This window comes from Oryzias melastigma, linkage group LG9 (assembly GCF_002922805.2).
Source record: "Oryzias melastigma strain HK-1 linkage group LG9, ASM292280v2, whole genome shotgun sequence".
Classification (NCBI taxonomy): Eukaryota; Metazoa; Chordata; class Actinopteri; order Beloniformes; family Adrianichthyidae; genus Oryzias; species Oryzias melastigma.
The window spans coordinates 31824849-31852022 of record NC_050520.1 but is presented as its reverse complement, the minus strand read 5'-3'; the positions used below and the strand labels follow the sequence as shown (position 1 = coordinate 31852022).

Here is a 27174-nt window from a genome sequence, read left to right as displayed (position 1 = left end):
GTGCTATGAATCATGCAAATACAATCCATTTGCTGTGGGGATTAGAACAAACAATGATAAGAAAAGATGTTTTAAGTCCCTCTTGAATCAGTGTAAGATACCACCAGAACTATTTTTTACGTAGACTTTAGATCATAGAGTACAGGCACTGAACAGAAACAGACCCAGAAATGCATCTGAGCCAGTTTACAGTTATGGAAGGCATAGAAATCAGATCCAGTCATCAATCCTGTGATTGAGAAAAAAACAGTTTAAAGCAAAGCAGGTATGTGAACTCAATTCCAAGACAAAATGTTTACATAAACAGGACAGACCGACAATAGACATTGATGGTAATTAGGACAGAACTATTCTATCTAGTAAACAACTCATTTTACCAAAGAAATTCAACGTGAAAATGTTGAAGAAACTACACAACAATGTGGGACACCAACATGTTGATACTGGACGAATGTGATGTCAGAAGTTTGTCATGTGACCAAAACCTGCTCAGGTCCAGAACACAAAAATACCTGTCAGACACCAGAGCCCTATGGAGGAATACTGAAACTACTCAACCTTTTCAATCGTCTCCATTGATTTCCTTCAGATGCAAAGCAGGACACAAATAAACAACAAAATGCAAAAAATCTAAAGTTACACCCAAACATGTAGACACAAGTCAGGAATCAAGAATGACAGCTTTAAAGTTTGTTTGTCTTTGTAAAGCTGGTCACTGTATTCACAGGCTTATCATGCTTTATGTGCAATATGTGTTTAACAATGATGCAGAAGTTAAACTAGTAGTAATTTATGTAAAAACATTTCTATTTTTGAGGGTTAAAGCTGTAAAGGTTTGTAAAAAATGTTTTTTTTTTTCATATTGACTTAATTGTCTACAATAAATTCAAGTAATTCTCTTGCAAGAAAATTTTAGGATCCGTAAAACTGTACCTTTAAATACACTGTATGTAATAAATTAAACTATTTAGCAAAAGATAATAGGTTGCTTGTGGACAACTCTTCTAGACAGCAATCTCATCAATTCTCCTGTACACTTATAATCACATAAATTGCATCAGAGTTGTAAAAACTCGATTCCTAAAATGAAATGTTCACCGAGCTGCCTGTTGCAACCTGCATGGATGTCTGACCCAAACTGAACCACAGTGGTCCAATACCGCCAGAGCAGTCGGGCAGTGAAAAGTGAGTGTTTTCTGTGGTCTGTGGCATCTCATCTGCTGTAAAACCCCTAATCAAAAGAATGGAAGCCGTATGATGCTGATAGGAACGGAAAAGCCCTCTGTTGTGGTGAAGAACTGGGCTGATTTTCCCTTTCTGCCTCAGTTGTCTGCCTCTGAGGTTAGATCAGGGATTGGCAGAGTGCTGTTCGGCCTGGAACAGGCTCTGAGCTTTAATCCTCTTGTTTGGGTTTTTTTTTTTCCTACAGCCTATTTGGGTCAGGTGATAAACTGGGGGTGATTTCAGGTACAAGCTTTGGCATAAAGCTTTCACTACAGGTAAAGAAAAATCCTCATGGGGACAAATATTAGATATTTGTCTAGAAACTGAATCATTACAGATATTTTAAGGCAGTTTTTTTGTCTCTCAAAATATATCATGTTTTTGACTTTGCACATATAGTACCAACTCTAATTTGGTTTAAGACTTACTATAAATCAATAAACACAGCAGCTGTCCTCCCACAGTAAACTCTGAATTCACTTATATGAACCACCCAGCCAAACATTAGTCATATAGCCATGCCAATGATGTGGACAACGGTTCATGTCAAAGCTTGACTCCATCATCTGTTAAAGTGATGATACCTGGTCATTTAAGCTGACTGTGAAAGAGAACATTACATGTGTTCCTGGAATGCAGTTATCACATCAACAATGTGGGTTATCAAAGTAATTGATTTAAAATCTCGTGCATGAGTCGTGATAAACAGAGGTGTAGGCAGCTGGATATCATCATTATTCCATCATTTTAACAGTAGCTAACACTGTGTGTTTTGAACCACAATCAATAAAACACCAAATCAATAAAACATAAGCTATATTTATATTTTTTACAAAGGAAATTGTCTCTACCAGCACAATGGAACAGCCTTTCACCTGCATGATCATATGGTCAATAAGTGCTGGAAGTCATTTTCCTTTAAGCTTCGTTCACACCGCTCTCTGCCACATGCGTTCAAGTGACCACTTCTGATAAAAAGTCTATGTAAATGTTCTCAAACGCACAATTTTGGCTCAGATTCAAAACTCTCACATTTCCACATATCTATTGATGAGTTTCTATTCGAAATGAATTGTTTTTATATTTTTATACTATGTTGCATGAAGGTTTTTAATACTTTTATATTAGTTTACACTTGTTATTAACAAATTGACGAATACACTGTTATATTAAGCCACATGGAGCTCCAGACCAGTTGAAACCAGTCAAGGGAAACTTCCATGACCTAACCAGTACTTTCCACTGAAAAATAAAGCTGAAAATTATCTTGTTTTCAGGAGCAGAAACATGGACACTGACCACTAAAGACATAGGTTTAGAAGACGACCATTTAAAGGGGTCCTACCATGATTTTCTTCAGCCTTTTAGAGTGAACTATATCCATATATATGATCATATATCACCTTTGGAACACTAAAAAACTAATTATTTATGAAATATGAGTCATTTTTGTGGCCCGTTTTAATACCCGGAAGTAAAACGACTCTATTTCTGAGGGTCCGCCTTTCACTCCTTGTCGGTCCCGCCCATTTCCCAGACGTCATCCTTGACCCCGCCTCCCCAGTGGGAACAAAAATCTGTAAACAAAACTATAATAAAGATGGATGCCCTGCGGTCTGCAAAATCGTGTCAGGATTTTTCCCTTTTTCAAACTTTTTATTTTGGTGATGGATTTTGAGTGTCTGTATGAAGGCCAGGTTCACATTTCACCGCCGGTTTGAGGAATCCTGCATGTAGTGGAGATGCTACAGGTATGCAAGCTAAACAACACATCAATGTGGATCACGTTGAAAGTTGTTTTATTGAGCATGAATTAATCCAACCACATTTTGATGAGTTTCCGTGTCTCATCGTGGTGGTTTTATGGTGTTGTTTGAGCCGCATAGGAGACACAGAAAAGAGAGTTATACGTCTTTCAGTGGTGTTAAAATAAACGTTCTAACAAGTAAACGGTTGGACCAATTATTTCCTTTTGGATAGCATGACAATCTATGCTCTACATTTGTCCGTGGCTCACCGATCACCTCATTTCTACGGTGTTTACATCATGTGACTGTCGGGTATGGTGTGCATTTTGGTTCAGTTGTTCCACTCTCGGTTCGTTTCATATTCAGACTGAGGAATCTCAGAGTGAACTGAAGTTCAGTCTGATTGGAAACGAAGCACGACTACATTAAAAAAATGGGTCCAGGAGCGGTTCCTGGTACAGGAAGGTAGTTATCTCCTGCCACAGCTCAGCGGAGAAGGTGGGTGTGTAGTCACGGGGCGGAGCTTGCAGCACAGATTCTTCCTGGAGGGATCTGTTGGCATCGATCTTACGTCAGCACGTTTCCAACCGCTCGTTTTCTTGGGTATGGGAGGGGCTGCTACAGATAGCGCAGGTTTTCAGAAAAATACCGTTTTGGGGTTCTTTATAGTGAGGAATGATCAGTAAAATGCATTTAAAACCTCAAAAAGTAGAACTTTAATGGTAGGGCCCCTTTAAGTCAGGATTCTTAAACTCATTTTACCTCAGGGCCAATGAAGAGTCTGGCTCAGGCTGGACAGTATGGGGTTCAATTTGTGCCAAAAATATGTTTCTGCATTCACTGAATTTATCTTTTGTCCATTATGCACAAGTCTATGTCTATGAACACGACGAGAGCTAATGACGCTATCAACTGTTGCTAAGGACTTTTCGGACGACCAGATCCAACGACAAAAGCAAACGCAAAGTTTTAAGCATAAGGAAAGCTGAAACATCACAAAGCAAAAACAAACGTATCATGAAAAAATCACGGACATGCAGAGGATATTGCTTAGTAGACATTGAACTTTCATATTAAGGCGAGGGCCACAAAATATCGACTTGGACCATGGGCCGCCACTTTGATATTTATATATACATAGTGAAGAAGTTTCACTCATCAAAGCACTCAGGGGGTGTCCCAGTTTCAGGTCAGGTAGAAGAGACAGACAAACATGGAACTTTCTAGTCAGCAGGAGCCCAACAGACAATGATGTGCAGGTACAGAATGTTACGAAAAATCAAACTACTACTATACAATCTCTGTTCACACTTTTGATCCAGGTGTTTTTATCATGGAGCCTGCTGCTGTGACACTAGTCTGGATAAATTGATACAGATTGCAATTAAATTATGTTCTATCTGCAGTTTGAGCAAACATCTGCATGTCCCACGCTACACTTGTAATGGTTAAACACTTTGGTTGAAGAGCTGCAGGAGTGTTTGCATTGTTGCAATGCAGCATCATTGGTTAGCAGGTCAAGCTAGTCACATGAGGTGGGCATGTGATCTGTGGTGGTTTTTATTCTGTTTACTCAGTGACTGATAGCCACTTTTGACGATCAAGATGCTCATATTTGTGTGTTTTTGGGACTGTGGGATGACAGCTGTTTGTCATTTTCAAAGGATACATAACCTATGAGACATATTTTTGGACTGTGGGAAGAAGCTGGAGTCCCCGGTGAAAACTCACACATACACGGGGAGAACATACAAGCTCCACACAGAGAGGTCCCAGCTGGGATTCAAACCTTCTCCCTGTGAGGTGAGAGTGCTAACCACTACTCCACAGCACAGCCCTAACCTAATCAAATGAAATTGTATTTAGTGTTAATAATAAGTTATCACTGTGATCTAATTTACATGAAAACAAGTGCAAGAACACCATATTAAAAATTCAATTGTTAATGAGAAATAAGGTGTTAAAAAAGAAATAACATTATCACTTTTAATTAATTTTTGCACATCTTCCCTGTTTTTTTAGTTAAGGGTATAAAGATAAGCTTACAATTGTAGGTCAATTGTGAATTTGCCTTGTGGCTAACTAATTAGTACTGAACAATAAAGTGCAGTGTACCTTAACACATTAGTACATCCTCTCACATCCAGCAGGCTTTAATAGGGTCACTCTGTTTGTCTACTTGTACATTTGTTTCTCCACCAGCAAAAACAAAAGAAAATTTGCACCATGCTTTGAGGTAAAATGAATAAATCATCTAGAAGTAAACCAACCTTGCTGGAGTAAGTTGTGTTAAAGTTGGAAGGTGATTGACTGTACATCAAAAGTGCAATGGAGCGAGATGACCTGCAACATCTGTACCATAAGGCCTGCCTAAGCTTTGAACAGCTTTTTTATTTACAAACTGCATGTTTTCTATAATTGGGAGAGTATGCACCACGTGATGTTTGTTGCGTTATACAAAACACGCAAAAAATCAGTGTCTCCAGTCGAAAAAATTTGATTTGTCTCTTGATGGCAAAGAGTGCTGTGTTTAATTTTAAAGCCCCACTCCAATCATCTCTTGATTGAAAGATTTTAAAGTGTTTTTTTTTTTTTTTAAATGATTATGCTGTTTTTATCCAAATTAATAATAATAATAAAAAATTGTGTAGTTTTCTAGAACATAGTTTCTGGAGAACGGCAGGAGTTTGTAAGAAATTTGTCTCTAGATTGTGGATGAAATTGTTGTCATGGAGTAAGACCGCCTTCATTTACATCATCCATTTGTTTACACTCTCTCCCATTAGCTTACAGCCCCTCACCCTCAACTTAACATTACTGGTGCTACAAAAATGGCGAGGAACATTGGAGCTATCAAGCGGGTTTTGTGCCAGATTTCAGTTCTGATGAGAAAAAACAAAGACGTACTCAGATCTATTTGTTAACAAGTTGTTGGATCAAAATGTAGTGGTGGCGATTTTAGCACCTACTGTCAGGAATCAGTCCCCTGTCTCCCCCTCTGGTCATCAGCGGAACTTGTCACCTGAGTACTGACTGCTTCCTGGTACTACGTTTCCCATCTACCATTGCTTTCATACCCGGATGTTTCCCAGCTGGTTCATACACACCTACACACCTGTATTCCATTTACAATCACCCAGTCTCTAGTTTTAATGAACACTCAGCCGAGCTCAGTGCGAAGTCCCATCCAGGCATGCCTAACGTTGTTTTCTGTCTCAACTTAGAAACGCTCCTGATCTCCGCTGGAATCCTGTTACCTCCTCAGCCCTTGTCTGCCCAGCAGCCTTCCCTTTCCGTTCTCTCAAAAAACCTCTGCAAATGGATCCATGAGCCTCCGCCTGTTCTTTACACCTAGGTCACAACTACAAGCTTTTTCCAGTGACAGTTTTTTTCGTTTGTTCACAATGATTTGAAAAAAGAAATACTTAGAAAAAAAACTGAGTCTTCATTTTCTTTATGTCCTCCATCATCATAAAAATGCTACAAGAACATGTTGAAGAAGCCAAAAACATGAAGATCAATAGAGTAGGTATTTAATGATTTTTCATGGTTTTCACTCCAAACTCACCATACATGGACGTATGGCCCAGGACTCCTCCGTGTCACTTCCTGGCGTTTTGGGTGACCCCCAACTTGTTGTTTTTTGTCGTGCTGGCAGTTTCCATTAAATTAGGGGTCCCCAACCTCCAGGCGGCGAGCCGGTACTGCTCCGTGGGTTAGTTGATACTGGACCAAAGACAGAGAAAAAAAAGGCATACGCTAACCTCGGGACATGTATTGATACGCTAACCCTAACCTGATACCCTTAACCAGTACCGGTTCAGTGTCGGTTGGGGACCTGTGATTTAATGGGGACAGCCAGCATGTCAAAAAATGACAAGTTGGGGATACTCAAAATGTCAAAAAGTGCCATGAGGCGTCTTGAGCCAAATGTCCATACATGATGAGTTTGGAGTGAGAATTCGTTGACCATTCACCCTCATGTCCTTTTTCATGACATCCATGTACCATTCTCTTTGGTCCTACTTTTTGTTTTTCCTGGTAGCTCCAACCTCAACATTCTTTGACAAAAAAATCAGGCTTCCCTGCATTTATCTCCAAAACATCCAACATGAGATGTCTCTGATGCACTCATTCCTGATCCTAACCATCTTCATGACTCAGAGAACCTGATCAGCACTTCAAATTTCTTCTTTCCATCACATTTGTGGAACCAGTCTACCCATTTCCATCCCTGACCTTGATTAATCTAATTTACTGCACATCTTTCCATCACTGTTTCTCCTCTACAGATCCACCTCTTCCTCCTTAGTGTCCAACCTCTCGTACAAGTCCTAAGACACCTTGTTTGACCTTTGCCACCTCCATCTTTCCTGATGTCTGACCTTTTCCTCTTGAACATCATCATTCCACCACCAATTCTCCTTATCTGCTCATTCCAGACGACTCTCCAAGGGCCTTTCTCCCAGTCTTCCCGATCACTTTAGCTGTAGATGTTCAGTCATCTGGAAGAACCTCCTGATCTCCCGAATAGTGTTTCAATTCCCCCCCCCAAAAAAAAGCACACAGCACTCTTAGCCCTCTTTCTTTTTCAATGTTTTGCCACTTGGTCCTCTGGCCCCTATTCCCTTTATCCCGGAGTCATCCTCTTCCTCACTCCTCCATCTTTTTCCTCTAAGTCTAACACTACTTATGGAGCAAACCACGGACGACATTCAACAGCACACCTTTAACTTTCTGCTTCAGATTCTTCACCCTTCTCTTCACCTCCAGAATATTTTCCACACCGTGATGAAAGGGTCCAGTAAAGACTGTGGGTGGTTTAGTCACACTCCAGGGATGGGTTTTAAAAACACGCATGAATCCCGTCCATTCACTTATTTTCTTGTGGGGGAAAACATGGAGGGCACCGGCTAAAAGTCAGAGCTTTGGTTGTTGGATCTATTTGTGCAGTCATTCACTCAACTTTGCCATTTTAGTTGGTACTGATTAGGTGAGCTTGGGTTACTGCAGGGACATTAGCATGATTGCGCATTGAAGCTTTGTTGCTGATGGATCACAGAAACCAGACCACCAGCTGAGTCATTTCTCCTCCACCCTGGCAGCAGATTTGCCGTGTGTATGGAATGTTTACGGGTTGCACAGTGGTGTAGCGGTTGGCACTTTCACCTCAAGTCAGAAGGCCCTCGTTCAAACCCCAGCTGGGACATTTCTGTCTGGAGCTTGCACGTTCTCCCCGTACATGCATGAGTTTTCTCTGGAAAAACATCTAAAACATGCTTCATTGGTTAGCTGACGATTCTAACTTTTCTCCACGCACGAGCATGTGTTGGTGTGTGACCCAGCGACAGACTGGTGACCCGCTTAAACAACGTCTTTGCCCAACAGTAGCTAGGATAGGCTCCAGCAACACGGTGACCCCAAAAAGGATTCAGGAAGGAAGGACAGATGGGTGATGAAAAAATACAATAATATTTCAACCTGTTTTTTAGAGAACAGGACAAACTTAAATTAAAGCAGATTCTGTTTAGTGAATCATCCATTTATCTACGTATAAATAGCATCTTAAATTAGCTAGAAAGAGTCTGGCGATACAAGATGTATTGGGATATATCCAAAGACTGTATCAGCACAAATTTTTACTGTTTTTTTTTTTTTTTTTTTTTTTTTCTAAGGGTATTTTATGTAATGATAACAAGATTAGGCACTGCGCCTGTATCTCATATATAACTTTCTTTTACCCGAGCAAATTCATGTTGCTTTTCTTTTGGTAAATCAATAAATATTTGTTCTTAAAGGGAAAAGTCAGTATAGTCTGATTTCCACAGCAAAATATTTTTTCAGTATAAAAAAAAAACCCTTAACCAATAACGTTCTAAAAGTATCATTGAGGAAATAAAGTTTTGTTAATTTCCAACATTGCTAAATGTAGCTGCTACAGTACTTTGTAATGGTTGCTGTTGTTCTGGTGTGGTGTGTAACTGCTCAAAGATGCTGAGTGTGCTGTGCTGCCAACTTGAGGGGGTTTAAATGGAACAAAAAGTAATACACTGAACTATGTTTGCTCATAAATAACGAGTTAAATATGGTTTTGTCAGCTTTTTAGATTGATGCAAGTATCGCCAGATAAAATATTGTGATATATATCGCCAAATCAATTTTTTTCCCTACATCCTCACTATTACCTTACACAGGATGGCAAATGCTTTTAAGTTCCGGAGTTTTCTTGGCTTACAAAGGCAATGTTTAGCCTTTTTAGTGATTGTAATGGTAGAAAAAAAAAATGAAAACAGAATCGTTAGTAGATGTAATATAGAAGCATAGGCACATGCACTTATAACAAAAAAAGTCAAATCTTGCTCATTTGAGTGGACTAAAGTAGATCATGTCTGCATGTTTTTAACAAGTAAGAATAAGACAATAAAAATGGTGTAATCATGACACACAGGTACTTGAACATGTCTTTTTATCATGAACTCATTCACAGAGGCCGCTGATGTGTGGATGGATATTTTCAAACAGGAGTCCGGATAAACTTGGGGTTTAGTGATGCATGTGTGGAATTTGGCACAGTCACCCCACAGCATGAATGTTTCCACTTGAACTGTCAAATGGCAGCTGGGTTAGACTCCAGCCCTCCCCATCTCAGACAAAAAGCCATCTTTACACAGTTTTATGAAAAGAGGATCAATGTCCAAACTGTTTGCAGTTAGAAACCTCTGTTTTTGTTCCTTCTTCACCTCCAAAAATGAGAAGGAACTTACGTAACCTGTTGTATTGAACACAGAATAAGACTATCGGGTGAGACATACTCCTGCAGCAGAATGGAGTAGTAGCTTCTGTGACAGAAGCTGCTAGCTTCCTAATTGGGAACACAGAGATTCCTTAGATTTGGAGTCTCTTCTCATTACAGGGCTGAGATGGGATGACAGTACACCATTCATGGTTCATTGGCTCAGATCTGCTGATCTGATGAGGCTTGCACTTTAACAGTGTTTTAGTCTAAGATCGGGGGTCTCTCAAACCACAGAGAAGCTCAGCTAAGTATGGTTAAATCTATGTCTTTACTAGTAATGGGTGAAATGTTGAGATTAATAACAAATACATTGTTGCTCCACTGACTTTCTGGTGCTTTTTTTTTCCAGTGTGAAATGTCTTTCACTCAGTGACAAGATATAGTCCCACTCCAGCCTTCTTTTGATCTATTTTCAAAGTTTCCAAGTGATCTTTTAGTTATGATTATGCTGTTTTTAGCAACATAAAAACAACATTTTTTAGGACATAGTTTCTGCATAGCAGCAGGAGTTTATCAGAAATGTATCTCTAAATTGTAGGTGGGACTTAGCCCAGAGTAAGCCCACCCTCAATACCCATCATCCAACTGCTTACACATTGTCCTGATAACTTATAGCCCCTCACTTCCCCAATCAACATTAGTAGTACAGCAAAAATTTCGAGCAATATTGGAGTTAGCCAGCTGTACAGTTTTGAGCCAGATTCCGGCTTAGAGGTACGGTGGCTGACATGGCTCACATAAATGCAAAAGACACAACATGATAAAAGGCGAAGCATGACAACAAAACCAAAGCACAAAGAGAAAAGCTGCGGCACAAAGACAAAAGCCTTCAACATGACAAAAAATGCCGAAGCATGAAGGAAAAAGTCAACAACACAACAATATAAGCCGGAGCATAGCGACAAAAGCCGAAGCACGAAAACAAAAGCAAAAGCACAACGACAAAAGCCAACAACATGGCGACACAAGGCGAACCATGACAAAAGCCAACAACATGACAATAAAAGCAGACAACACCACGACACAAGCCAAAGCACAACAACAAAAGTGGAATCACACAGACAAAAGTGAAAGCACAATGACAAAAGTCAACAACATGGCGACATAAGGTGAAGCATGACGACAAAAACCAACAACATGACAATAAAACCATACAACACCACGACATAAGCTTGAGCACAACGACAAAAGCAGAACCACGAAGACAAAAGCCAAAGCACAACAACAAAAGCCAACAACATGGCGACATAAGGCGAAGCATGACGACAAAAGCCAACAACATGACAATAAAAGCAGACAACGGGACAACATAAGCCGAAGCTTGATGACAAAAGCCAACACCATGGGAAAAAAAGCAGACAACACAACGACATAAGCGGAAGCACAATGACAAAACCCAAAGCACAACGACAACAAAAGTCAACAGCATGACGAAAAAAGCAGACAAAACGTGACAATATAAGCTGGAGCACAACGACAAAAGCCACAATACGACGACAAAAGTCGAAGCAAGAAGACAAAAAACCAAGCACAACAACGTTGTTGGCTTTGGTCGTTGTGGTTCGGCTTTTGTAGATGTGCTTTGGCTGTTATTGTTGAGCTTCGGGTATTGTCATTAGGCTTCCACTATTGTCATCATGTTGTCGGCTTTTTTCGCCATGTCGTCGGCTTTTGTCGTAATGCTTCAGCTATTGTTGTTGTGCTTCCGCCATTGTTGTTGTGCATCAGTTATTGTCGTTGTGCTTAGGCTATTGTCGTCATATTGTCTGCTTTTTTCTCAGGTTGTCGGCTTTTGTCGTTGTGCGTCGGCTATTGCCGTTTTTCTTCAGCTATTGTCGTCATGTTGCTGGCTTTTTTTGTCGTGTTGTTGCATTTTTTCCTCACGTTGTCTAATTTTTTCATCATGTTTTCGGATTTTGTCCTGAACAGTTATCTGAGCAGTGTCGGTCACTGTATGGAGGGGAATAACAAAGACGCACATGGATCTAGTCTTCTGCAAATGGATTAATCAGAATGGGGGTAAAGGACTAAGCTTCTGGCCTGGAGATTCAAGGTTTTACTTCTCAACTACAAGCTTTTTCTGGCAACATTTTTTTTTGTATGTTCCTCCTGATTTACAATAATTGAATAAGAAATATAATTTTTCAGCTCAGTTTTCTTTATATATGTCCCCATCATCAGAAATATGGCAGGAGAACATGTTAAAAACACACAAAAAACATGATTTTCAGTGGAGTGGGTCTTCAAAAACTCACCATAATAAACTAAAACAGCTTCGTTAATTGTTGAATACCGTTGATTTTCTGACAGGCTTCTCCTTAAATAACTAAGAAGAAGTGACTCAAACTTCCCTTCTCTGTTTTTCTTTTGAACTTGCTGCAGCCTCAAAACTTAATCATGCAGGAAAAAAGTTTAACAGTCCAAACAGGCTTTTAAAAATTGATTTAAGCTGCATCATCATAAACTGCAAAGTCAGAATTACCTCTCAAATGTAAAGATTAATCCATCCTTATTAAGTGGCTCTGCACTAAAAGCCATTGCTTTTGACTTTATCAAAGTTACACGACTCCTGACTTGGTCTTTAGCCACTGTCAATTAAAATAGAAAAAGGATTTACTGCTGACACAGCTATTAGAAATGTGTGGGTTTTTTTCATGCTGCCGGTTTCTTTTACACATACCAGAGTTGTAACAGAATGGCAATGCATGTGCATAATTGTGTGCTGCGAAGATGCACCAACCAATTTCAATCAAGGACTTAACAATTTTGTACTCAAGTGTGCTCAGCCCTCTATCTCTGCTTACCATATGTGGCCATTTTCCAATGAGATGTGTGCTGAATTTAAATCATAAGGCCTGCATTATTTAGACAGTATTTCCCAATTCTCTCTGTGGTCTCTCTTGTTCCCGGCCCTGCTACACTTGATTCCAACGATTGTGTCATTATCAGGCTTGTGCAGGGCTTGATAAAGAGCTGATGAGCTGAGTCGGATGTGTCGAGGCAGTGAAACAAACAAAGGAGAAAACATCAATGGAAGAGGAGATTGAGGACCAGGCGGATAAAAACTGATTTCAATCTTGTACACTTTGGCACCATAGAGCTTTTCCACCTATTTGCACTCAAAGCACTTTTACACTCACACACACTGATTCAACTAAAGAGCACAGGATCTCACCAGGGCACTTGGGTTGGTGACTGGGGTAATCTGGAACGGAAAACTTTTGCCAGAGAGATCTACCTTTGTTCTGAGAAATGAACCCCGTTGGGATTCTCCACTTACAAGTCATAGCTGCGACCGTATTAATCCTTTACTCTGGAACTTTAGCTCCAGTGAGGATATTCTTTCGACTGCCGTGACTCTTCAACCGTTTATGCAATACCCATAATTCCAACACATTCTGAAGTGCAGAAAACAGTCTTGTGCTGATATGCAACAGTAGAAATGTGTTACATATCGGTGCAAAGCTGAAATGAAAAATCACTTTTCTCCACACCAGAATCACATGATTCACGTTGATCATGCGATCGGTCGAGAAGTCCAGAGTGTTTTGTAGGCCCAGGTGTTGTTGGCAACAAAACGATTAAAAGCAAAACTGACAACAAAGTGAAAGAAATGAATGTTGCAGTAGTGAAGTTTCGTAAAAAAATGAAAAACATCTAAAATTTATTTAAACAAGCATTAAATGAAAGACAAGCACACATAACCTTTTAATAATTTACATTTTTTGACCGTTTAGGGCATGTAAAAACCAGGTATGTTTGTTTTCATCAAGTTTGTTTCCTTAAGTTTTGACCACACTGAACGAACGATCAGGGGATCCAGTTTCAATGTTAAGTCCTAGGTCCTAGATTTGAGTGTCGGGCGCAGCGTTCTGGCAGCAGTGCATTGAAAACATACAAAAATGATCCCAGTGTTCAAACATCTGAACTTTGGGGAAGTAGACACGTCAGGGACTCAGCTTTGGCCCCTGATGTGTTAATCCTTGTGCTATCCTGGCATGTTTACATTTAATGTGGGGTCATCTGGACCTCACCTAGTCATTTTTGGATTAGCTGTCAGAAAGTGGTGGTGGAGGACCCAGAATTCAGGAGACCCAGTAAAGTGGCAGAAAAGTAAAACATTTAATACATAAATTGAACCATGGCAAAAATCATGGGAGGAACAAAAAAGGTGAGAGAACAGAGTAGATGACCTGACAAGGAAGAACTGAAAACCAGACACTTAAATAGACTGAGGGTAATTAACTGAAATGAAGACAGCTGAGGATCATGACAAACCTGAAACTGATGTGACTGAGCGACAATTCAGAACAGAGCATGAACAAAACCCATAACATAACCAACAAAACCAAACCAAACTCCACATCCTCACAGTAACCCTCCCAAAAAGGGCCGATCTCAGACGCCCAAAAACAAAACACTTGGCAGGAGGGGACATGGAGAAACAACACAAAAAATAGTCCAGAGAAGATTCTGGGTTCCTGCAGCCAGACAGATGTCAGAGAATACAAACAGGTGCGAAGAGTCGCAGTTCCGACAACCCTCCTCTGGAGCAGGCAACATAGCCAAGGAGGAAGTGCAGCGACCATCCTCAGGGACAGGGAACATGAAGGAGCAGTCCCAGTGACCCACCACAGGAACAGGCACATGAAAAGGAGCGGCCTTGATATGACTTGACGATATGGCTGTAGGAAAACCCATCTGATGTGGCGTGATTTGGCGTGGACTGCAGTAAAAATTCTCCTGCTGGGTCCAAGGTGGTCAGTACATTCTCTCAGAAACTGGTGGTGGACCCAAAATGCAGGATAAATTAACCAAAACATGACAAAAACCCATGGAGAAACGAAAAAACGCTGGTCGCTGCTTCTCAGGTGTTTTGGGCATCTGGAATCTGCTCTTTTGGGGAGGGGTACTGTCATGATTCTATGCTTAGGCTTTTGTGTTGCTTTTGTCGTGTTCTGTTTTCCCTGTCTGTCTCACTACGTTCATGTTAATCATTTACAGCTGTCTTCATTTAGTTGATCAACCTCAGTGTATTAAAGTATCTGGTTTTCATTTCCACCTGCTCTGTTCTGTTCAGTCACCATGTTTTCTTTCTCCATATGTTTTCGCCATATTTTGTTTCATTTATGAAATGTTTTAAGTTCCTGTCAAGTCTGGTCTCCTGCATTTTGAGTCCACCACCACCTCCTGACAGAAGAGACCTGCAATGAATTAGACACACACTAAAAGAGGTGGTGGAAGGGAATTTCATTTGCAAATCACGTTGGGTGTTAAACGTTCCAAGGCTCATTTGAATTCTACTGTTAACTATAGTCTGACTATAAAAAGAAAAAATAAAATCTGGTTATTGATGAACCCCTGTCATGATTCACCACAGTGTGAATGCAAATTGACCATTCATTAAATAAAAGAGTGAATTTAAATCAAAAGGAGAATAAAACATTACCTTTTAAGAGGTTAAAGAAGCCCTCAGAATAAACGCATAAAAGTGAGAATGAGAAGAAAGAAAAATGAAAAACATCTTTGAGAGATTATCTTCTTCACTGTGGCTCTGTTTCACTCTGGTTAGTGCTCAACTAAGCAATAACACCAAATTCAACACATTTGCAGCTGTTTATCCCATCTCAAGAGCGCAGTCTGAAAGCAGATCAGAGAAAATAAAGATGTGAAATTGTTTTCTCAGTCACGGTTTGTGTGAACAGAAACATTGGACAGAAATACAGAGTCTAGACATGCATATCTAATACAAGATGATTTAATCTATCAACTTTTCCTCACTTCTTTCAGTACTTTAATATAACGATCATTGTTTGTTTTTCATTGCATTAACATAAAATTTAAAACTGAGATCTCAATGACATTAAGATCTCAAACTCATTTGCTTCTGATGAGTCATTTGTTGTTATATAACAGTGTTTGGACCAAACAAAGACTTTGATTCAAAACGGTTATCTTATTTGTTCATGATTTTAAATTTCAATGTCATTATTAAGCACATAACCAGTAAACGCCTTGAAGGAAAGCTTTTATAATCTGTCCACATATTTGTATTCATTACTTTAAACAGTGTCTGTGTTATAATGCTTTTACAAGAAATACAAAGTGAGTCTTTTGTTGGGAATTTACACTTCCATTTAACACTGAACAGATTCAACTGACACAAATAAATGGGAACTAAAGTGGTGCATCCCAGTGATGCGTTGACAGATAAACAACTTCAGTCATCAGCTTTAGGTTTTTTCATTAAAAAAAAACTATGAACAATGAAAATATTATTCCTTGCTATATATATGTTGAAACTTCTTTCGGAGAGACAGGAAAACATGAGAGCACAGGGGCCTAAAATCCATCAATTTCTAACTGTGACTTAATTTCAGTTATATTTAAGATCACATTGGAGCAGAAACTCACAGGAGACCCAACGGCATCATTCACAACAAAATCAAAGTGAGCGGACAGATCTGCTGTGTGGACTTATTTCTTCTTTTTTCCTTCAGGAGTTTAGGTTACATTTTTGGAGATTTTTTGTTTTGTCAGCTTTTTCTTGATAGAAGCAGACAAGCTAAGTTATGATTAAGGTTAGAGAGCTCACGTCTCATGAATGTGTCTGAGCTTAAGCTGCCAAAGCCAACGGCTGAAGAAGAAAACAAAATTGTAGAAAAAGGTAGAGGCTGCATGGCGCCCTGGGCAACAAAATTTGGCATCCACTGCAGGGTCTTGAATTCAGACATCACAACCATGGCTTGAACCAGGAAATTATGTTTTATAGCAAAAGTGCTAACTGACTGCGCTACCAATCAGCTAATATTCAAAAGGAAAGTAGGGGCTCCAAAGTGCTGAATAAAAACCACTCGACAGTCATTTAAATTTGTCTTTTTCAACCTAAATGCTTTTTCTTTTATATGAGTTGAGTGGTGCATTAAACTGTGTAACAGAAAAAAAATATATATAATCATTGTGATTTGGCGCCCCCTCCAGCAGATGATGCCCTTGGCGGCCGCCTAGGTCGCCTATGCCCAGGGCCGGAGAGACTGCAACTTCATGGGGAGAGAATGGAGCTTCAAGTGACGCGTGGATCTACCCTTTAAAGCTTCAGTAAAGTGTTTCCTTCACTTAGACTCAGCCTTCTTTCTCCAGCAAACACTTTCAGTTTGGTCTGATACTTTGTCTGCATAGAAATGTCTAGATAGAAAAAATCTAAAGGAAACTTTTTTTCTGTTGTCATCAAGTCTAAATTGTGGTTGTTTTATTTACTGAGCATTCATCCAAATCTTTCACAAAGTCTTAGTCTTTTATCAACCATAGTTTTCAAAGGGCCTGAGGTCTCTGTAAAGAATTTACTCACTCTGCCTGACAACAGGTACGAATTTGTTTTTCTTTGTTCCTTGTAGACTAATAGATAGTGAGAAACAAACGACTAAAGAAGCTCGGAGTTCATGAGCTTCTGCAGCGATTTATGAGAGCTGAGAGCAAAAGATGAAAGGAAATTAGTAAAAGAGAATTGTGGGACATAGTGGTGTCTGTGTGAGTGCGACAGAGAGGACCCTGTTTGCCTCTCCCTCCGTTACCTTCATCCGTGGGGCTCATATTTCAGGATGTCAGGATTTGCTGGCTCCACCGCTGCATGCAGCTCTCAGTTTGTTGTCTCCTCTTTCTGACTTTATGACACTTATACTTGTGTATGGGAACACGTCAGTGTGTTCTTAAACAGCAGCAATTCAATGCTGCTGCTCTCCCCTTTTCCATCCCCTGTCCTTCTGCTCACCTGGCTGGTGTGGCCAATGCTGCTTAATGGCACCTGCCAGGTATTTAAGTCAGAGGCAGGCAGGTAGCAGGAGGCAGCTGGGTTTGAGGTTTAGTGTTTGTTGTGCTGGGTTTGTTTCCATTTTTTTTTTTTTTTCCTAAGCAGTCCTAGACTGCTGGGTTTTGTTATTTTAGTTTGGGGTTGGACCTTGGTAGTCTTGATTTGCTGGCTTTGTTTGTTTATTTGTTTTTTTTTTAGGTCGTTTTGGTAAAGCAGCCATTAGCAGAGAGCTGCTGACTCAGACGGTCGACATGGTTGGGTCAGCAGTCTCCATGACTTATATTTCGCCGAGGTTCCAATCTCTCTTGGTTTTTGTTTGACCCATCAAAGCAATTATTTAATTTTGTTCTTTCTTTGCAGGAAACAGGTTTTTATTTATTTAATAAACTGTGTTCTTTTTATTCTTGCTGGTGTCCAGTTTTTAAGTTATGGTCCCCTTTTTGTATCCATCCCCTAGACTCAGGTCAGGTTTGCCCATAGGGGACGTAACATCATCAGTCAGACGATGCTACATGTTAGCAGTGTTGGTGTGTTTACTAAACACAAAACCTTGTTGGGAACGGGTAAAAAATCAGATTTTGACAGAGCTGCTTCTCCAAATCACTTTGACATCAGAAACCAGAATCAATTCATGTAATCCAGATTATAAGGCACACTGTTGTTTTTGAAAGGAGAAAAAAAAAAGGATTTTAATTGTGCAGAAAATACAGTACTGGAAAATTCAACACATACATTTCTGGTCTTCCGCCTTTCAAAAGAATCCAAACAGCTTCTCATTGGCCTCCTTAAGAGCTGTGGTCTCTCCATATATTGCAGTTCATTTTTTGCAGTCTTTGCATTTTTTCATGCTTTTTGTTTCATTGTGTTGTGGATCGTGTCTATGAAGGTTTGAACGTTGAGAGTTTAAACAAAAGAGAAAAGTGTGAAAAGGTTCATTCTGTTTGAAAAAAGTATGCAATGTAAAGTTTTACAGTTTTAATTTATCTATAACTCTACTTTCTTGATTTCACCTGTTGCATTTTTATTTAAACCAGAAACTCCATATCAGATTCTAAAGAGGAGAAAAGCATTTCTTGGAAGTGAAATACCCAAATATTTGCCTCTAGTAACCATTTCTTTCTTTAATATAAAGTAGATTCATCTAAAAGCAGTTTTTAATACACTAAATGAGACTTTTGATGAGACTATAAAAATGGTCAGGGTAACGGTCTTCTGCCTTAATTCAATTCATTAAACAAGCTAAAAGATGAAGTGTGCACAGCTGAGATGTGAACTTTTCATCTTTACAGGATGGTGATATTTAAGAAGAAACATTTTGTTTGCTTTGCTAAATGAAATGTTAAGTGAATTAGTGGTGGTTAAATGACAGGTTTACTGAGAGAAAAAAAATTCTCAAAGATAATTGTATATAGCAAACTTCAAGCCCTCCGATTGAATTAAATGGAAAAATGATGGAATGACTTGGTGTTAGTTTTTGTCTTTTCCATCAAAATATCAAAACAATGCAAAATGAGCTGCAGTGAACACTCCCTTTCTTTTTTTCTGTTTGTTTTTGTGAAAATGCTCTTGCGCCCTGATTCTGGTTGCTAGGAGCTACCAGTCAGAGGCTGAATGATGGTGGGATTAATGCTGAGTGAAAATGCTCTCGGAGTAAATTGTCGGTTTCTGCATCCCAGAGAAGCAGGTGAAATCAAAGTTTCCTTTATCCACAAACTTCAGTCTTTAGGAATGACCCACATTTAATTTTTCTTCCCTTAATGACATTGGGTAGTTATTGCCTTTTGGGCTTTACTTTTAATGGAACTGCAATCTTGTATGAAATTAAAGGTGCAGTGATGCAAACATGGCTAATATGCAAAGTCTTTGAAAGGAGGTGGGAATGCAGTTTTAGAAATTATGTAAAACAGGGAAAATTCTATTCCATGCTCAATGACAACCACTCCTCCATAATGCATATCATGAATATATTCTCTTGCAAAGCTGTGCCTAAGTAGCACCGGATCCATAAATGGAACAAAAATGGATCGTCTGGGCCTGACACAATTTCTCGTCCCATAGCTCCGTTCAGTGGCCAACATGAAGCTGTGATCAAAGGCGAGTTCTTCAGAGACTGAGGGGGGGTGTGCTGGGGAGGCCACTGCTCTCTTTTGCTTAGAGGTTATGTGGGTGGTCAGATTAGATTTCGTTTGCTTGCAGGAATCTGTTGTGCACCTGCAGTCTGCACCTAACTGCTGAATGTGGGGATAGTGTTTACTTATGCAAACATTGCTTGTTGAGGGCGTCTATTTCCAACCATCTCTGGACAGTGGACTCTGGATTCAAGGGCATTTCAAAGATTTCTGCTCGCTAGCTTTGCTTTAAATTGCAAAATGGCTTCTTTTGCAAAATGCTCTTTATCAAAGTTAAAACTCCCAGCAAGTTCTGAATGAAGTTATACTTTCACACCAGGCATGTGACGACACTCAAAAAGTACATACTTGACCATGTTTAGACCATCGTGTTCACAATGGACAAGCAGGGAGGGGCTTATTTTTCTTATCTGCTCTTTATTAACACATATCCACCTCCTATAGTTGGTGTAAAATGCTGAAGTTGTGTAAATCTTGTGAATCTTGCTCCAGGCTTTTTCTTTCAAACTGTATTATTTTGTAAAACTTGGGCAGAATCAGATTTCTTCCCCTACAGCTTCTACCCTACCCATACATTCAGCCCTCCAAGCGGAGAGTTATGGAAAAATAGTGTCTTCATATTCGGACACTCTCACTCGACATCATCAATATTCGCTGGTTATCTACATTAGCACGGAGCTTACAGCACTCAGAAAATACATAATATTGTCTAAAAAGTCATGCTAAAACAAAAAAGTAATTACTTATATTTAAATGTTCTATTTTTCAGAGCACACGTACATGAAGAAATGCATTTTTCCTCCGTGGAACAGTGCAACCTGGAATACCGTCACAGCGGAGGGCTCTACAACCCTTCACCATGAGGGTTACCCCTTACAAAACCTATTTTGGACACCCCTATCACCACAAATGTCTCTAAAATTAGAGAGGTAGGGAGAAACCATTCAGATTCAGCCTTGGTGTCACATAACTGGACACAAACTGCAATTATTACGTTTTCCTCCATGATCCATTTTTGGTTGACATTCAGTCAATAACAAGGGATGGAATTCTTCACTATCAATTCTGAGTCTCTGATTGGTCAAAGCTCAACTGGTTTAACTTTTAAGCAGCTTTCAGTAGGATAAATGTGCATTTTATATGTAGAGTCTGAAAACTATTGTAGAAACTTGCGTAAGTATGAGGAAACATGAAAGGTTTGAACACAGAACCCTCAAATTTACACACATTTCTTTAGACTTTTTATCTAAAGTGCTGGCTTGAACACGCGTTGTCAAGAGCGACGTGTATTTATGGTTCTTACACTATCGAATGAAGTGACCGTGAAAACTTTTGACTCACTTGGGGGTTATTTCACCCATAGCCGCAGGCAAAGACAGTGCTACCCCCACCACCCAGAGGCCACAAGTATATTACAGCCGTAGAGTTTGAAACAATGTAGATGGCCAAATTTGGCCTGCTGGTCCCACTTTGTGCACCCATGCCCAGATGAACTTGTTCTTGATGGGTTTCAATGTACAGAATAGAATGCATTTGTATAACATCCAAGATTAAATAAATCAAATATGTTGGTGCACTTAACAAAACCAAAACCTTTTACTCATCAATCACATTTCCTCATATGACAGCAGTCAACAAAGGTAAATGCACCCGGAAGAAAAGTCAGCCATCGTATTAGCTCTGTCATACTCTTCAATTATTCATTCCATTGTATACACCGCTGCTATCTCAAGGGTATGAAGCAGGAGGATGTCAGTAAGGTGGTCATGGCATGTATAGTGTATAGCTTTGAATCATATAGTGTTGTTGCCTTGTTTATGCCATTACTTTGCATTGCTTTATAGGACTACTGAAGAAAAGTAGTGAAATTATAATGAGTCATACATTGTTTGTTTGTGGAGGTCATGTTTGTGTGAAGATGGCGTCAAAATGTACTTCAGAAGTGTGTTGTTCCCTCTATGAGAATGTTGTTGACCTTTTGTAAAGAGATTGTTATACATTACAAGAACATATATTTCAATAACATTTATGATTACTCTTCCAAAACGTAACTTTAAGGAGGATAAAAAGTGAAGAAAATCAAAGTAGAGCCCCAAGCAGCAAAACTACAGAAACTTTGGATACTATCAACAAGTGATGCTGGCTGAAGCCTCGAGGTTCTGGTGGTGAAACCATGGAATACATCTTTAAGTAATCTTGGACTTCCATCAGTTCATCCGTGGTCATGACAACATCCCTGACCTCTTTGACCTTCAGGATCCACTGACCCCTCTCCATCAGTTTATGTGGTCTACCACTTGGTGGCTGAGTTGCTGTTGTTCCTAAACTCTTCCATGTTGCTTTGATAGAACTGATAGTTGAGGAAAATTAAGGAAATTTCACGACTGGATTTGTTGCACAGGTGGCATCCTATGACAGTTCCTCACTGGAATTCACTGTGGCCAGGCCAAGTGATTAGGACATCTGATTCTGATCATTTGGATAGGTGAGCTAATACTTTTGGTAATATAGTGTATTGCCAGAGACAGGTAGAGGATAAAAAAACAATTTAAGATGCAGTTAAAGCCTCTCACTGGTTAAAATTTGATATTTTGGGCAACTTTAACCCTTTAACACCTGAGCTCCACTGTTTGTGTTCTTTGATCAACGTAAGTCCAGCAGATTGTGAAGGGGAAAAGCGGCTCGACGAGCCGCTTTTCCCCTTCACAATCTGCTGGAATTACGTTGATCTTGTTAACAGTTGAAAAGTTACAGTATGTTAAAGTCTCCTCCGATGAAAATCCTGTTTTTTGAGTTTTTAACATGTATTTCTCTTATGAAAGAGAACAAATGTAATACGAAGTCATTTCGTTTTTGCATTTCCGGGTATTTCTCCTTTTAAATCAACCAAACTGTCTCAGACAGACTCTGTTTGAATGAATGATCTTCTTTCCATCAACAGCTCTGCTGCACATGCACTAAACCCTCATCTGTTCCTAGTGTCTAGTTCAGGTTCTGGAGAAGAGAAGATGGTATCTTCACATTGACTGCAGTCAAATGAGCCGCCGTTCACATTTCTGTGGTCAAATCAGCATCACTGGATTTTTTGTGTGAGTTTCATCCAATACTTACGGTAGCAGGACTGAGAACGCTGGAAAATCTCCACCAGACTCCACGGAGCTTCTTGATGTGACCACGGAAATGTGAACGGCGGCTCATTTGACCGCAGTTGGAAAGGATTGTAAATCAATGAAAGAGCATTTTGATGTTAGCTTTGATTATTTTATCAAGAACTCTGAGAAACCAATGATTGAATGTATTGATCACAGTCAATAAACATTGGAGAATTAGCTAAAAGAGTCTTTGGTGAACTGGAAGGAGAAAGAATCAGGATTTTGGAGGAAGTTCTGTCCATGAAGATCTTCACTTCCTCGTCCCAGCTGACATCCGGATCAAAATGGTTGGACATTTTTATGTAGCGGTGGTGGAGATTCACGCTAGCCAGACACAGATCTATCATAATTGGGCAGGGGCGGGGAAGCCACACCCCCTCAGAGGAGATTTTTTAAACAGAGGCTTCAGATCAACATGAAAAATTGCTTTTTAAGACATTTAGGTTGTGGGATTTTAGCTAAAAACTTCATAATCATAATCAAAACATTTTTTTATTCAAAAAAATGTCATGGGGGACTTTAAAGGGCTAAAGACACACTGATTAAAATCGTGTTGGTGTTATTAACATGATCTAGTGGCATTTTTGATAATGGTGGAAATATATAAAGACAATTAAACCTGAAAATGTGTAAATCAGAAGAAGGTGAAAGAAATGCAGTTGGAAAAAATGTATTTGTAACTTAAAATATATGCTGAGCCTCATAAAGGAATACCACTAGGACAACTTTGGAAATAAATCAAAAGATGATTGGACAAGGACTTGGAATAATAAGGATGAATGTATCTCTAACTTTCATAAAAGCCACATCATCTGAAAAACTGTTTTGGTTGTGAGCTCTCTGCGTCCATGCTGGCTCCTCTCTGCGGAGGACGGTCTGCAGGTGATCCTGGCAGATGACAGCTGCCGCCTTCTGCTTCGGGTCTTCTGGCCTCGGCTGATGTGCGCCGGCGCAGCCAATGGGAGCGCGGCGGGGCGGAGAGAAGCGGCAGATTGTACTCCAGTGTAGTGCCGCTACCAGCAGCAGCAGCAGACGCGTCTCACGCGCAGTCTGTCGCACTTCAGCATCTTTCCGGTTAATGGATTACACAATTTCCCTCCTTGTGCAAAATCAGCTGGGAGTCTTCCCGACGCACGTCTGTCAGAGCTACAGTGTGGAGTTACAGGTACATCCATTCTCCATCCCCCCTTTGCGAGTGCGCGTGTTCCTGTTTCGTGCCTGTTTTCCTTAAATTCTACGTGGAGCCAAAGCAGAAGCTGCGCGCGCGCGAACAGAGATGCGTTCCCGCAGGCTGAAGGCATGTCTGTCATGCAGCCTGATCGCCGCGCGTGCTCGTGCTGATTGACGTCTTTACTCCGCCGAGATTCTTGTTGCGCATGGCCGCTGGGAGCGCAGCGGTTCCAAAGTGAGCGGCGAGCCTAAACGGTGCGCGGCTGACCCCATGGCTCGTACTGGAGGGATCGGGGATGCCCCCGCGGGGGTTCTGACAGGAGTTCCTCTGCTGGAAAGTGGAACTGGCAGGGAAGAAAGACCTGCACGTTAGCGCACTCTGATCCTCCTCCACAAGGGCTCAACTTTGATTCCCAGAGCGCAGAGAAAACTCCTCATCCTCAGGGACACCCAGCCAGCTGCCACGAATAACCACAATTTCTGGATAAAGTTTAGAACTTCCCGGGCAGCCTCTGAACATCTCACTTCCCTATCATCTGTCTGCTTGCAGGGGAAAGACTTCCCTCTGAAGGTGACATTTGAGGAGGAACACCTTTGTCTGTTAGAGATGACAGATCTGCTGAATACAGAGGTGTCCCGCCTGGTTCTTGTAGTGTGGAAAACATGCTGTTCTGTGGTTGTGTTCAGAAAAAAAGACTGGCAGGAATTAAGCTGAATTTCTCTCCATATAGAGGTTGTGCGCAAAAGACGCACAACCTCCGGAAAATAGGCGGAAGGTAATCACCACCATCACAGTTTTAATTACACTTCTGCTTAATAGTTTTAATTATGCATCCTTTGTTTAAAAAGCAAAACAGATGGAAAAGGTTTAATGAGGTCAAATGAATGTCCTCTAAACCAAATGATGTTTCTGAGAGCTGGAAAAGGCAAAAACCTGCTGATGTTCTGGAGAATTTACAGATGATAAGATTCATTAATCAACAATTGATTTGGTTTATACTTCATAAAGAGGTCACCTAAAATAGGGAATAAACACGGATCTGGAGGAGAAAATCACTCAAAAAAGGATTTACTTCTGTCAACTGGTCCACGCAACTTAGTTGTTTAAAATGAAATTTATATTTAAGTATTACTTAAATAAACTGAATGAAACAGGTCTAAACAAATGCTGTATGCAGTTATTGAATGACTGAATGAATTAACTTTATTTGCAAAGCACTTTACAACTCCTTTCGATGTACCAAAGTGCTTTACAATAAAAGAAAAAAAGTTTAAAAAAAAATAGACAAATTAAGAAAATCATTTTTTTTAAAAGCAATCTGCAGAAAAATACATAAATTTGATAAATACGAATACAGTAAAACAAATCAAATAAAATGCCACAGACTAATGAGTGTTAAAAGCTGTTCTGTTTTTAAATAACATTTAAAACTGTTAAAGTCTGACATCATGTGTAGTTTTGCTGGAATGCTGTTCCATAACTGAGGGCCAGCAACGAAAAAAGCATCATCACCCCAGCATTGACTGAGCTTCTTATTACCTTCAGAAAATAAATACAATTTCCACACTTGAAAATGGAAATAAATTGTATTTAGTACAAACCTTTTTTAAATCAAGGAATTTACTTTTTTTTTTAATTTTAGTCGAGTTTTTTCATTTGTCTTGATTATAATTTCCTCCTTTCTTGACCCTAACTCTTACTGAATAAAGAATTCTACACTGAGCTGATTTTGAGAAAAGCTTGAAAATGGTGTTGAGCAAAAAATAGCAACTTCAAACCTGCTTAGATATCTCAAATGTCTAAAAACAAGGCTGGAAATCTTTTCAAGTATCAAACAGTTGTGATGTGATTTGGCTCCGTTTGTGTGTGGGGGGGTCAGTCACTTGTCTGCTGGAGCTTGCTTTAGTTGTCACTGTGGGGTAAAAACAGGATGTGCCCAATCACCGGTCCATCATGGAGCCACAGGCAGCTTTCATGCTCTCTGAAAAGGAAACAATCAACAGTCGGGAAAATAGAGCTTCTCTTATGAGGTGACAGTGCAAACTGTGACACAAATGGGACACTACATGAAACTTGGGACAGTGTAGGCATTTGTTTGAAAATTGCATTTTTTAGCTATCCTGACTGAGGACCTCAGCATCTACCAGCTATTCCTGCTCATTATATGGATCAGGTGTGTTGATCAATCAGACCCTGAAATCACCCGATTCTGCTAAGCAGCAGGAAGTTGAGCACAGAGAGCTGAGAAAAGAATCAAGACAAAAAAAAGATAAAGTTTTAACAATGTGGTTCAGGTTGACTGAGTTGCAGCATTTATGTGTGAGATTACCAGCATTATTGGCACTAGGGGGAGCACAATCACTTTTTATAATATTATTTATTTATATTGACAAGTAATGAAATCCATCTTTTTTTTCTTTTTCTTAACCCCGTTTTATCCCTTACTGCGCGTGTGTCAAAGTCAAGGTCTGCCTTTTTATTATTCATAATTATATTTAAAAGTTACAGAGATTACACAGATTACACAGTTACAAAGATTTTTTAGACAATTTTGGATTTTAGCTAGCATTTCAGTTACGTGCTAGCTGCTTTGGCTTATTTAGGCCTTTTTTTTGTTTTTTAGACTGTTGTGGACTTTAGCTAATATTTCAGCTACATGCTAGCTGTTTTGGCTAACCTATTTTTTTTGTTTTGTTTTTTAGGCTAATTTTGCATTTAGCTAATATTTTAGCTGGCTATCAATGTCAGCATCTTCAGCTATCAGCACTAGCATCTTCAGTGGCCAAATTCATCTTACAGTATTTACACTAGCATTATCAAAAGTAATTCTATATATCTAGTTCATATTTATGTAAAAAAGTTGCAGTTATAAAGTTATAAAAATGTAGTTTTAGTATGTTTAATAAATGTTTTTCCTGTTCGGCCCGTGATCTAAGGTGTGTTTCGGATTTTGGCCCCCTGTGGGATTGAGTTTAACCCGGCTATTGTTGACCAGGGATGGGCAAACTACGACCCAAGGGCCATATGCGGCCTGTTTAACTGTTTAATCTGGCCCGCCAAACTAGAACAAATTTTATCGATAATCCTAATTATTTTGTAGTATTATTTCAGGTGTCTCCCTATAGATGGTGCAAAATACAAACACTG

The 27174-nt window shown here is 39.7% G+C and overlaps 1 protein-coding gene across 1 annotated transcript in view; it reads left to right on the top strand.

Annotated features, from left to right (window-relative positions):
* The first annotated feature begins 23783 nt into the window (after positions 1 to 23783).
* Positions 23784 to 27174, top strand: part of zmat4a (zinc finger, matrin-type 4a) — a 162613-nt gene continuing 159222 nt past the window's right edge. Inside the window, exon 1 of the mRNA XM_024276052.2 lies at positions 23784 to 24021. Within this exon, the coding sequence (XP_024131820.2) occupies positions 23815 to 24021 (207 nt within the window). The 5' untranslated portion in view covers positions 23784 to 23814. The remainder of the gene's footprint in view (positions 24022 to 27174) is intronic.